Source organism: Dermacentor albipictus, unplaced genomic scaffold, assembly GCF_038994185.2.
Source record: "Dermacentor albipictus isolate Rhodes 1998 colony unplaced genomic scaffold, USDA_Dalb.pri_finalv2 scaffold_13, whole genome shotgun sequence".
NCBI lineage: Eukaryota > Metazoa > Arthropoda > Arachnida > Ixodida > Ixodidae > Dermacentor > Dermacentor albipictus.
The window spans coordinates 7093617-7107310 of record NW_027225567.1 but is presented as its reverse complement, the minus strand read 5'-3'; the positions used below and the strand labels follow the sequence as shown (position 1 = coordinate 7107310).

The following is a 13694-nucleotide window of genomic DNA, read 5'->3' as shown; positions in this document are numbered from 1 at the left end:
TGCGGCGTGCACGTTGTGTGCATGCAGTGATGAGTGTGCTATACACGCGCTTGTGTGTGTGTGTGTCTGTGTGTGTGTGTGTGTGTCTGTGTGTGTGTGCATGTGTGTGTGTGTGTGTGTGTGTGTGCGTGTGTGTGTGTGCGTGTGTGTGTTGCGCGCGCGCAACCGCCGGAGTCCAGAGGATTTCGCGGGGGAGCTCAGAAAGCGCGAGGCGCAGAGGGGGGTGAGGCTTGGGCGGTCCTTCAATTTTTCTTCGAGAGGGTTGATAAACAAATTAAGGAGCGCGAGTGGTGAGCCTCTGCGGCCGCCATCGCTGCTGCTGCTGTTCTGCCCTCGCGAGCGCGGCGCGGTGGCAGCGGCCTTACGCTACCGCTGCTGCCATAATTCAAAACCGGAGCGCGCAAGGAGGCTGACTTGAAAGAACTCTCTATCGCGGGGTTGATGTTTATGGTTTGTGCCACGGCGGGGGCTTGGGCGCTGGCCTGGACTCCCCCTTCCCCCGCCCTCCTCCTCTCTCTATAGCCTGCTCCAGCTGCCGGCATTTCGGGGCAAAAAAAAAACAAATACAAATGCGCAGGAAGCCGCCTCTCTCTCGGACAGGCTGCTAGGAGCTGGACCCGTCTCGGTCTGAATAAATAACAATTAAAAGTTCACTGTTTTCTTTTTCTTTCTTTCCCTACCTCCTTCTGTTCTCTTTCTGCTCGCTAGCATGAAGCTCATGATTCCGGATGCAAAGCCGAGCCACGCGAGGATATTCTGAGTGGGTCGTGAGAAAGAAATTATGAGTGATGAAATAAAAATTAGGGCTGAAAGGATGAAAAGAGCAGTATGGCGGAGAGTGTTACGTATAGCGGCGGAGAAATCAGGAGACGGCTGTGTCTTATTAAGCCGCGATTTATAAATAAACTCCCGAGAAAGTCTCTCTCGCGTAATTAAATTAAAAGTGCTCGCGCCGCTCGCCTCGCGCACCCTTAGAAACGCGAGGGGGCGAGATGGGGGGGGGGAGTTGAAAAAGAATGGTCGCCTTTGTTTTAATGTTGCAAGCCTCTAAACTTGCACGCCTTCTTATCTTTATTTCATATTATTTTTATTTCCCGTTTTTTTTTTTTACTCCTGCATGGTGTTGCCACAATGTTTTCGCGAATGTGCCCTCCCGGCACGTCGTTCTGGCGGCCCTTGTGCGTTTGGTGAACCTGCGGCATATGCATTGGCTGTGTTATTATTTTGGTGCTGATATTAGTCACAGCCTCCCCTTTATCCTTCTTTTGGTTATATATATTATTTTTCCTGTAAGTGCGCGGTGTTTGCAGGAAGCCTTGAGAGAAACCTGCTGAAGGGAAGGGCATATACAGAGAAGTTTGATGCAGCCTCTAATGCAGGCGCTGGGCGATCGCAAAGTTTTTCATTCAAGTTTGCTATCGTGAAGACCTAGCGCCGATACTAATTCTTCGCCCTCGCTGTTTTTGTGTAACAGCACTTGTTATTAGCGTCCAGTAGAAAGTGGTTGCTAAGCCCATGACTTAGGCGTCCAATTTTTGAAAATTTTTTCTTTACGCCTCCCCTAATCTCGCCGTTGCGTTGAATATGTTCGCGCATATCTTGGTGAGCTAAGAGTTTGAAGCGAGGCGGGGGTGAGTATTTATCGCCGGCGCTTATTAAAGCGGGCCCCTTTTCTTTCGTGATGGCGCTGAAAAGGCGATAGTAGCGGCTAGGCGCTGCATTTTTTTCATGCGTAGCCTGCACGTTGAGACGCGTTGCGTCGCCCTTTATTCTGCAATATATATATATATATATATATATATATATATATATATATATATGCTTTCTAGGTCGTACGCGCGTACGATATCGCTGAACGGCCTGTGCGATTTCGCCGGTTATTAATGGGGACCGCGCGGTTCGGTTCTGGGTGAAAAAGAGAAAACGGCAACGCAAAGGAACGTACCGGGGAGGGGCAAGTGTTCGCCTGATTAACGACGCCACTTTCAGACTGCGCTTTACACTCTGCGGCTCGGGAAGACCCGTGCAGTAAGCCGTCGCCTCTAAGAGCGAACTTGTTTCTCGGCGCCTTTGGGCGAGCGCTGTAGAGGATTGAAGAGGTTTCAGTTGTCGAAAAAAAAAATTAATAACGGCTTGGACTCGGTTGACCCGTTTTGCACTCAGTTGTTAGCGTAGCGCTCCCAAATGCACGCGCACGCGGGTTCTCCGAGACTTGGGTTACGCAGCCCGAATTTCATTGAATGGTGCTTGACTTGCAGCATATTCACTGTCATTCAGCGATGTCGCCTGTGCGCTTCACACCGCGGCATCTTCGTGGCTCGCGCGTTCCCTGGTGGCGTAAAAACCGAGTGGACTTCACCTCTAGCGGGTGATGTCCTTGGGGTGCCTCGGGCATAGTGCGTGGTGTTGCTCGTCATGATCGTTGCTCCGCTTGGTTCTTTCTCACCTCCGCGGGCTATGATTCGCTTTACGGTCGACAAAAGAGTGTGTAGTCGCTGGATGTCGCGTTTTGTGTGGCTCCGGCGCGCGCTGCGGCGCTTTGAGCGCGTGTCGCACCACACGGCGTTAGCGTTATTTGGAGGCCGGCACGCGACATCGTGTATAGGGGCACTCGTTGCTGAGTGGCACTATCTATGACGAGTGCGTTCGGCGAACTCGCTTCACTTCAATTACTCTCCGTACAGCAACATCTGTAAAAGTAATCAAGGGCAGAAAAAACAAAAAAAAGCGCACACAAAGGTAGCTTAGTATTTGTGCACGCTTATCATGAAGAGCTTAGCAATTTTGCGAAAGTACTTTTCCAACTGCTCTTTTTTCGATCAACCAAAAAGAGCTGTCTGACGCTTCCACTGCTCCCTTTCAGTGGCAGCCGCTGTTGGCATTCACCCTGCGTATGTATGTGCAGCAAATGAAAAACTTCCCAAGGGCGTGACCACGGCCGGTGTTGTGCCGCCCGAGCACTTTCTGTGAACTGCATGTCACAAGTGTTCTTTAGTGATAAAAATAAAGGAACTTTAGCTATTGCTTTCGAATTGCTAGTAGCCATTCCAAGCACTTTTATGTAGCCTTCAGTCGTCACTGCAGTCAGTTCTAAATAATTCTCCTTTTTTTCACCGTTTAGCACCTACACTCTTAAGCAAAATTACACCCTTATGCCACTCACCAATAATCGTGATCTGTCTTGCCCGCATTTCCTTTCTCTAACACGGGGAGCCCAGTACTTCCAAGTCATGAACAGCGTGCGCGTTATGAGCGTGACATATCATTCTCGTCAGGAAAGTAGCCAACGCTGAGTTTTTAAGAATGGAAACGCAAGAAAGGCAGATGACGGTTATTGTGGGACAAGATAAGCCCCAAATAGTGTAAACTATATTTAAGGGTTAAGGCTATTTGTGACACAGCTGGAGGGAAGTTTTCTGAATCAGTATATCTTGTTATTCGTAAGTCTATGTGTGTGCCCACCTAGGGTTATAGCGTGCTTCCGTTCAGGCTGCGCAGGAAAAAACTGGTCATAATAAAACTATTGTTCTCTTCTCTCTTAAGTTCTGGTTTTGTCGTAATAACGCAAGAATGTCGGTGATCTACCGCACAGTCGAATATACATGTATCAATGAGCTCTGCTTATTACAGTACATGTGGACATGACAGGGGAGCAAGCAGTCAGTGGAGGTCAACTTTTCACTAAGAACTTGCCAGGGGCGTTTTCTATTCGTTTCTCTCTTTCTCTCTTAGTCGATTTGTTTTCTTTCCTTCTTTTTTCTTTCTTGAACGAAAACGAATTATTTAAAGGGTAGGAGGAGGAGGGAGGAATCGCGTTTCATTTAATCGCCAGAGCGGGACATGGAAGCAAGATTAGGGAGGAGGGGTAGCAGGTTCAAATTTGGCGAATTGCGGACGAAATGCAGCGAAGTGACGAAATATGACGCTAGTGAACGACAGAGGAGGACAGAAAGCTCGCGGAGGGGGAGGGGGAGGGCAGACGAGAGAAAAATTGGGATGCGAGAGTGATGGATGGGAAGTTGAACGGCGGCGTCCTCGTAGCCTGCTGTCTGCGATGACATCCGTCGCCGACGTACGCGGACCCCGGCGGGAGGCGCAAAAAAATATAAATAATAGCATTTTTGGGAAATGGAGGCCCAGGCGGGAATGGATGCAGCAGCAAGATAGTCGTCAACCTAAGTAACGACGCTTCGGCAGCGTTCCCCATTCCCATAGGGGGGAAGGGCGACTCCTACGCGCTGACTCCTTTCTTGGTGCCTTTATCTATTGCGTTCGAGCGCGTCTCGTTTGAGTCATACCGGCACCTCCTGATCCGTTGAGTGGCGCGAGTTTGTGAGACGGAACCGGGAACGACGTAGAAGGAAGGGAAGAATGAAGACTACGGCACGGATAACAGTTTGCTCGTGTATCTGTCGCAGCATTGCGTAACGCGTCCCGCGCATGCCGTTGCTTGATCATGCTTTCAGCAGCAATGGCGGCGGCAGATTGTACCCGCGACGTCCATGCCAATTTGCGCCATTTCTTTCCCTTCTCGCTACCCCTGCGCCCCCTTCTCTCGTTATATTTCCTCTTTTCTTACTTTTTTGATAAAGCGTTAAAGGCAGGAGATGAAGGGAGAATGTCACAACGTGCAGCAGCAGCGATTGCATTCCCTCGCTGGTTCCCTTTTTCGGTATTTCATCTTCATCTCCTTCCTCTCGTCTCTCCCGCATCATTCGCTTCCTCTCTGTCCCCTTTCCTTCCTTCGATCCTTGTGACCTGCCGCGTTCGCTTGTTTCTATCTTTCCGCGTGCAACCCTCCGTGCGAAGGAGGCCGTACCACCATTTCCGCCAGCAGCACCGTAGAGAGTCATCTCAATTGGCGCATTTGATGCTCCTTGAACACCGTTTCACTGGAGTTCTCTCGACCTGCGAACGTCCATGATCGCAGGGATCAGAGTTCGCGCTAAACCACTCAAGTTCGCCATTGCCCTTGTCGTACCTCTGTTCCACCGCGTCATATTAAGTCTTAGACCAATCGTCTCTGGCCGCTTTTCTCTCTCTCTTTCTTGGCTTTCTTCTCGCAGACAGGAGTGCTAGTCACTCCAGACCAATCAAGTATATCAGTGCCCCATTCTCCTCTGGTAACTGCCTTCATTTTGGTGCTTCAATCTTCGGGCGCTCATTTGCATGTCGCGTCTCTCTTCACTCGGCTCTCGAGCAATTTGAGGACGGAAGACAGGCTCTCGCTCTTCCGCGCTTAAACGAGGGTGCGGTGGTGAAAGGAAGGGAGAATGCTTAGAGCAGCGCGGCGGCAAAGAAGAGAACCTCATGGAGGAATTGAAAGTCATCCGTAGCGCTCTGCATGCGCTGTTGCTTCGTGCTTTCGCGTCTCCTGCATGGCAGCAGCCACCAATCGTGCGGCCTGCGCCAATGATTGGCTTCTGCTGCTGTTTATGGCGCATCTCGCTTTTGTAACGGCATAAAAAAAGCAAGTGTAGAGAGCGATGGGCGTGTCGGTGAAATGATGTAACGGAACCTACCCCCTCTCTCTCTCTCTCTCTCTCTCTCTCTCTCTCTCTCTCTCTCTCTCTCTCTCGCCCCTGTTCCTTGCATCTTGCAGATGTTACTTATCGGGCCTCCAATCAGTGACTGTTTGCAGCCAATATTAAAGAAACGGAGTAAGGAAGCCAATCTGCGTATACAGATTGAAAAAAAAAAAAAAGTCCAGATGAGCAGTGCTGAAACGACGCAACCGTCCGTAGCCGCATCGCGAAAAGCAAATGTACAGGGAGGGCGCAAGGCCGTCGCCGCTGCTTCTGAGTGATCTGCAGGCGTAACGTCGCGTCGTGGGCGGAGGCGAGCATTCGTTTTCTCGCGCTACTTACAGGCTTGCATTGAACCAGACGAGGACTGAATGAAGAACTGCGGAGGAGTACGTGAGGCAAATGCATCGGGAGAGATGAAGGGCTCCCTTTTTTAACGGACAAGCTCGGAAATGAGCGCCATGAAAGGATATTTAAAGGCCGATAGACGTCGGGAAAGCGTGTCAAGAAACGGGAGAGAACTGGAAGGTTACTCGCGAAGCGAAAATGGCGGCGTGTAGAAGAAAAAGAAAGTAAAAGCGAAGAAATCGGATAAGCAATGAGGGTGAACCTAGAGAGAGAGAGCAGAGAAGTTCAGGATGAGTCGAGCTGCCGTTCATCGCCGTTTTGGGCAACGGCAGCGTGACGACTACGTGGCTTCCTTCTGTTTCTTGGTTATTCTTTATTTTTGTTCTCGGAGGCGTTACACGCCTGGGAGCACGCAACCGAATGAATGGATCGCAAATCTAAAGTTCGTTAGAATAATCACGCAATTTATAACGGACCCTCCTTCAGCTCTCTCTCCCTCCCTCTGCTGCCGCGCGGCCCAGCCCACTTTTTCGTCGCATGTTTATCCTCCGCATCCTCAAGGAAAGATGCTTTATAAGCCGCTCTGTTGAGCCGGGCGTATTTCTTCTTCTCTGCCGCCGGCTTGTCTGCGTGGTGCGATCCGTTATATTCGAATGCCCGGAAGCTTCTTTCGCTGTCGGCGTTTCGAAACATTCTTTGTCCCCCTTAGTAATATTATTTTATTTTTATTTCTTACATTTAGTGTTAGCCATTTGCCACCATGCCTAGCAAAGCGCTCACGGCAGCGTCGAGGGTGCGGCAGTCAGTGCTTGTCGTCACGCGGCTCGCGATGTCACGTGCCGTTTGCTCTGTCCCCCCCCCCCTTTTTTTTTTTCATCTCTCGCATCTTTCCTTCCCCGTGTCGACGGCGACTGATGGTGTCTCCGTGTCACCGCGCGCTCATTTGTCCACGTCTTGTCGGCGTCGCCGTTGTGGATGTCTTTCTCCCACTACCCCCGTTTCTTTCCATCTCTTTTCTGTCTGCCAAGGGAGAAATAAACAAAAAGGGTGGCCTGTTGAGGCTCTCTTCATTGCCGCGGTGTGTTTGTGCACAATCTGGAAACAAGTGAACCCTGGCACCTTATAAACATGGCCGCAAAGTACAAGCTGCTGTAGAGCAGTTACATGCGTTTGAGCTTAAAAAAATTAATAATAATAAATAAAAAGACAATGCAGTGCGATTTCAGCAAGGGTATTATTAGGGCTGGCATTTTGTGAGACGCCATCTTGCCTTCGTGTTTTTCCCAATCACGAGTTCTATCAGGGTCGGCTTAAGAGTAACTGATTAAAACAACGGAAGTCAGTCTGTGTATAGCATCGAAAACGTGAAAATTGTACCCGTGGTTTGATTGCGTCGACAGATAGCCCCTTATCAACTAGCCTTTTGTGGCGGAAAATTCCCGACGCCCAGCGCTGTCATTGTATCTGCTCGGAAGAGTCGCGTGAGCCACCATTTCGTGTACTCTAGATGATGCGCCTCCTTCGAACAACTGTCTGTGGGAACCATGCACTAGGACACATGCGCGTTTGTTTTTCGTTTCCGCGCCTACACTCGCCTTGACAGTGTTGTATTCCCCCGCCTCCCCCCCCCCCACTCTTACTTTTCATCCGCCTTGTCCTGCTTTGCCATTGCAGGGAGAGTAGCAAACCGCATATTCCCATCTAGTTAGCATCCCTGCCTTTCCCTTTATTCATCTCTCTCTCTCTCTCTCTCTCTCTCTCTCTCTCTCTCTCTCTCTCTCGTGAGCCATCAAGGCTCACTGCAAAAATCCAGGACTGAGCAAACGTTCCCAGGCTCATATCAGCAAGAGCCGGAACTGTGCTCGCTTGATGCTGTGGACGGGGTTTTTTCCTGTCGCACTGTACCTACTCGTCTAAATGTCCCCTCTCTTCCTTTCGCGTAAGAATATTATTTGAAGCCAGTTTTCTTCGTTCCCTTTCTGAATTGGCCCGCTGGGGGAGAGTGTCGCCAAGCGACACAGGCATTCTCGGTGTGGACACCCTTGACGGTCTCCTTGAACCGAGTTCGAACGCATCGATGCAAATGGAGGAAGCGTTGCTCGTTGGGAGCGATAGACTTGGATGACTCGCGCGGTACCACTGTACATGACCGCGTTTCGCTTCGACGAAGTGTGTTCAGCTTACTTTGAACTTTCGGTGTCTCGTGTTCTCATTTCAGGCGGAAGAGGCGGAACTTCAGCAAGCAGGCGACGGAGATCCTGAACGAGTACTTCTACTCGCACCTTAGCAACCCGTACCCGTCGGAGGAAGCCAAGGAGGAACTCGCAAGGAAGTGCGGCATCACTGTCTCTCAGGTTCGTGTGCCCTCGGCTGCTCTCGACGGCGTCCCGCGTTTACGGCGCACCGCTTTCAAACATTCAAGTGCCACTGTTTCACTCGAAAATCTTATGACTCTGGAAAAACGTCTTTTGGTAATTTTTCGTTAGCCGTTTTCCTTCTGCGGTTTGCTTTAAAACGCTAATGCAGAGTTTGCTCATTATGTGCGTACTACATGCTGAATGTGATTGATATATACCTGTCACGTCCGCTGCGGCTGTTATTTCTCTGCAAGTAGCTTGTACGGTATTGGACGCGGTTCAGAATAACTAATATAAATTTCGCGTCCTCCCTTTGGCGCTCTCTAAGCAACGAATTATCCTTTACAGCTTAATATTGTTGTTTGAATGCGCCTTAGTTGCGTTGGTATTTTTGAGAAGTGACAGGCTGCATTGCGTTCTATAGGAAACATAGCTGGCGACTTGCGTGGATCTGCGCCGCTGCTAATTGAAGTCGTTATACGTGTACCGCTTTTTTTTTCTTTTGCATTATTTTCGTCGATCGTACTGTTATGAGCATCCTCGGAAACACAATTAGAGTGTGTAGGAATCCTCTTCCTCGGCATTTCAAAGCGCAAAACGAACCTAGCTCCGGAACGGAACGCATCATCCGAGGAACGCCCAGTAGGAGAACTAATTGCCGCCACTTCGGTGCGCAGCGCCGTCGCAGCCGGAGCACAACAGAAAGGTGACAAGCGGGGCGTGACGCTGCAGGTCGGCAGTTAGAATTCTATCCGGAGCCCCGTCCCTCCGACTGAAGATCCTCGTCCCTCGCGACCTTTTGCGCGGCAACAAAACGAGCGAGGAATTAAACGGCGCGATACGGCGGGTCGCGAATGCGTGCTTTGCTCGTCGGAGCCGCCGAAGTGCGCCCAGACTCGGTGTGGGCGCGCGCGAATGTGCGCGCGTTCTCATCTCCCTGATTGGCAAGAGCGCGGGGTCGGAGGGTGAGAACCGACTCGGCGCAATCCTACCATGCGCCGTCGGAGAGGGCAGCGCGCCGAGCTTGCGTTGCGCCTTGGGGAGGACTTTTGGGAGCATCTCGTTTAAGGTAGTTAAGCGGGGCTAATTGAGGAAGCGGCGCGCACTTCTCCGCTCTTTGCCTAATCGCTTCTGAAGCGGCGCCTGGATGTTTCCTCCCGCGACTGTCGTGTGCTCTTTTCATCCTCGCCGCCCCCTCCCCCCTTCCTGCGTCTGTTCGGCGCAGGCTCGGCGTGCTGCGTGCGAGCGGTAGCCGCCCTGCGGTATCATACGATGCGTGTAGGGCACGGCGAGTGTTCTCTCGGGGAATGGAATATTAGCGAGCGGTAAATACGGCCTGCAATTTCGCACAGCGGAGAGTTTGACCTGAAGTATGTGAACGCCGAACGAGCCGCGACGAACTAGTACACGGTGCGTGAAGTTGCGCGAGCCGATGTAATTCGACCCTTCATCTATCGTGTTATAACGGATAATGTAGTAGCGTACCGCTGCGTGATTATATAACCCCTTGTTACTACGAATGATGCGTTTCAAGCTTTTTTTTTTTTCGCCTTCTTTCTTTCGACCAAGTGAATGCGCCGAGAACAAAATGCATTGCGTTCGTCCCCGTATACCGCGCCGAGAGCCCGCTGTTATACTTCCTCTTCATAGCACCGCAGGGCGCCTTTCTAAGTCCCTCATCTCCGCTCTGCCATAAGATTGCGATGGCGGCGACTTCTTAATCCCCGTCGAATTGCCGATAAACCAGTTATCTTGTCGCCGCCTGACATATTTTACGCCACCGAGTCCGAGATGAGGCGATGCCTTGCTTGCGGAGGCTGTGGGGAGGTGCGGGTGGCTGCAGAAGATTATGAATAAGTTCTTATGCAAAAATGTCCTCCCTCGTCACCTCCGGCGCACTGTTCGCGCTCCTAAAATATGGAAATGTGGCGAGTCGACTTCTCCCCCCCCTCCCGATTAAAGAGGATGGAAGTACGGAAGCAGGGGCGACGCGGGCTAGCGCCGGGGCTTCTGGCGGTGCTCGCTTCTCTAGCTTCTTCCCCCGTTCGTTCTCGTGTTCACGCTGCGTTGCCTTCGCCCGCACGCCGCATCGCGTCATGCTCGTCGGGACGCGCGGAGTGAAATCAGCATAAGGACGCCGTGCGCACATATTTTACGCGCGGCTGCCTGCGGGGAAACGAGCGGAGTGTCGCCGGCTGGCGGTGTTCTCGACGACAGCTGTATCTGCACGCTCCCCTGTCTCGGCTCTTGCTTTTCGCTGTTCATTCGCACAGGAGGTTGGCACCTCCGTCACGGGGAGCCAGCGAAACCCCCAGTAGCGCTGCCGCAAACGGTAGGGGATAATTGTCTGCTCAGACATGCCAAAGCAGTGTAGCTATATAAGGCTCATTAGATTTAGGTGGCTTGCCCCCCCCCCCCCGTTTCTTTATTGCTTTCTTGCTCGCCATCCCGGCATCCCAGTTTTCGGGTTCCAGTTTCCCTTAATCAACCCTCTCCACTGATTCCTATGGCTGCGGCCAAACGTGTATAGGTTGGAGCTTGCGTATATTCCTCCAAGTGAAGATGTCTTGTTTCCTACAAGTGGTTCGCCAAACTCATTCAGAACCGAGGTGGACAAAGTTGCGCGTGTCAAGGAAGAAGTTCTGTGCAATTCCTTGCGAAAATTTATTCCTCGAGGTGCGATTTCGAACCGATGTACGTTTGTATGTGCGTGATCGCTGTGTCCTGTTTGGTATCCGTAGAATGCGTTTCAAATACCTAACACATTTATTATTTGTATAGGTAGCCGTGTGATCACTTTTGTTTGTAGCCCAATCAGTGTTCGGTTCCATTTGTGCCAGTGGCACTCTGCTAGCTGAAGCCTTGCATTTCGCATGTGGGCTTTTTCTCTTTTTCTTTTTCTTTTTTTTGCGCCTGTATGCCATTTGGTGTCCGGATGTCCTTCGTCAGCAGCATGCGCGCCGTACTCTAATATGGTCCTGCGAAGAGTGCGTGAGGCACGCAGCTCCGTCGCCTCCCATAAGGCAGCCCACAAATGCACAGGTTATCCTAAGGGGCTTTTTGCACAATTCACCTACTCTTAAGGCACTTCAGACCTTTTACTGTGATTAGAGAGAACGTTAGACATTTAAAGAGAAGTCTCAAGATTTTAACATGTACTCTCGTTTCTCTTTGTCCTTCTTCGGCCCCCCTCCCCTGATTGACATCCGTGCAGGTGTCTAATTGGTTCGGCAACAAGCGGATACGATACAAGAAGAACATAGGGAAAGCGCAAGAAGAGGCCAATCTCTACGCAGCAAAAAAGGGTAAGTGCACGCTTGACCATGTCGTAGTGGTGCATGCGGACGGCGTTGGCCCTTCGGTGTCTTCAGCGACGCATGGCACAGCGATTGCAATGACCCGGCCGTTGTGCTCCCCACGGTAAACAAAAGGCTGCCGTAAGCGTCCTCTGCTTACCACGTGTAGCGTGTTACGGAAGTCTGCTGCGAGTTGTCCTATCCAGCGACCTGCTTCCAATGTTCACTTCTAGTTATCTTTTTTTTTTCTATAAATGGTTTGAATATTCTGAACTCCACGAATAGCCGTTGTACGTTAGGGCACTTCGAATAACTCTTGTACCTAAATAATTAAGTGCGCAGCGAAGGCAGTGAAGCGTCTAGGAAAAGTAGAGCCATATGTGAACTTGCAGGTGTTGCAACAAGGTTATCCTGGTGGTCTTTTCTCGCATTACGAAAGTGAAAGGGCTTGTAACGGTGTGTGAATGGCCCATTTGGCGCCTCACGTCGAGCCGCGATAAATTCATTTTTGGACACGCGTGGTTCGTTGCATCCTTTCGCTCGCAGCTGTACGTGTACCGTTGGCATCAAACATTTACTGCAACGAGAAGCCAAAGCAATTGTGACTTGTGTTACGTTTTGCTGCCGCCTCATTGAGTGAAGAATACCGGTCAGCCGCTGCGAAGTAGCACCGTAGCCTGTGCTAGAAGGCGTACCATGAGATGCACGTGAGAGCCCCGGCCCCTATCTCTATTTGCTGCGTGAGTTATTGTGGCACCGAAGAAAACGAAATAGAGTATTTGTGGGCTAAGCTTTCTATAAGGCTCTGTTGCGCGTGTCATGGCCCCGTCTAAAAAAAAAGAAAAGAAAAAAAAAGAAGACAAGACTGGTGTGTCGAGCATTCACTTTTCAAAGACTTGGTACGTGCCTCGACTCGTTTGCCGGGGCATAGCTGAGCGCGATGTGGCATTACCGAGTTGCTCTTCGCCGAGTCTCGCTCATGCCGATTCGAGCAGTGTCGGGCGCAGATAGGCGCCACGAAGTACCGAGCAAGAAAAAGGGGACCGCGATGAGCATTTACCGCGCGCGCGCCTCCTCATACGACGCCAAGGTCTGTGCTTTCGCCGCCTTTCGCTGCACGACGCGAACGCGCGGGATGCGTTCGCTCGTCCCTATTTCCCTATTCGCGCCTCGCGGGCGTCCTTATCGGTTGGCCGCTGGCACCGGCTCGGCGGCGCCGTATTTGCCGATGCTCCCGAGACTTTATCCCAGCAATTTTTCGCCACTTCCCGCCCCGGCATAGCGCCGGTAGCAGCGGCAGCCGTCCTTTTCTTTCTCCTTGCATCGGACGTCGTCTCTGCGCTGCTGCTTCTTCGACTCCCCCGTTTCTCCGTGCTCGTGAAAAACAAGCAGGGGCGCGCAGCCCGCTGTAAAAGAGCGCGTGCTCGCGAAACCTTTCAGTTTCTCTCCCTTCCCTCCGTCTTTGCGAGCAGCATCCATTGCTGCCAGGATCATTGGTCCGAGGGATCTTTTTTTTTTCATCTATTTTCGTCGTTCATGTTTGGCGTTCAGCCGTAGGGAGTGCTTGAAGAAAACGCCAGGAGTGGCGCGTAAAAAGGAGGCAGCCGTGAGGAAGGGGGGTGGGGGGGTGAGGGCGCCGGTGCTTTGAGCCGCGCCGTAATGTATGCATGTGTTTGGAGGCTCATCGAACGCTCGCTCGTGCTCGACGGCGCATCGGCGCCGCGCCGATGCCTGCCCAGCCACCCGCCGAATGCGTGCCGGGAGACTAAGGGTAAAACAGGCAGAAAAAAAAAAAGGTTTCTGCGGGAGCTGAGGTGAGGGGGGGGGGGGGGGGGGGGGGGGTATGCAATAGGCGCGTTTTCGATGCGGTGAAAACGCGCGCGCGCGCGTGTTCGTTTTCGGGCCGACGGCGCGGCTTTTGTTTTGCCGATAAGGAGCAGGCGCCGCTTTTCACCGCGTTCGTGTGCTTGCTTGTTTTGCGGCGGGTTCCTTTTGTTTGCCTCCGACCGCGTTCTTTCTCCCTGCACCGCCCCCCCCCCCTCACACACCCTTGCTCCCCCTTCAACGGCTGTACCTTTTGTTTTGCCGTTCCAGCTTCTCCCGTCTGCATGCACAAGGGAGCAGCGGTACTCCTCTTTTGTTTTCATCCATGAATGCCCCTTATTAGG

General features: G+C 51.7%; 1 protein-coding gene across 6 annotated transcripts in view; it reads left to right on the top strand.

The window, feature by feature from the left end:
• Positions 1 to 13694, top strand: part of exd (PBX homeobox extradenticle) — a 473641-nt gene that overhangs the window by 325748 nt on the left and 134199 nt on the right. For all 6 annotated transcript variants that reach the window (XR_011509485.1, XR_011509484.1, XM_070528606.1 and 3 more), the window contains exons 5-6: positions 8092 to 8227; positions 11445 to 11535. Coding sequence is in view for 4 of the 6 variants with exons in the window: in XM_070528606.1 (XP_070384707.1) it covers positions 8092 to 8227; positions 11445 to 11535 (227 nt within the window). In the remaining 2 variants the exon portion in view is untranslated. The remainder of the gene's footprint in view (positions 1 to 8091; positions 8228 to 11444; positions 11536 to 13694) is intronic.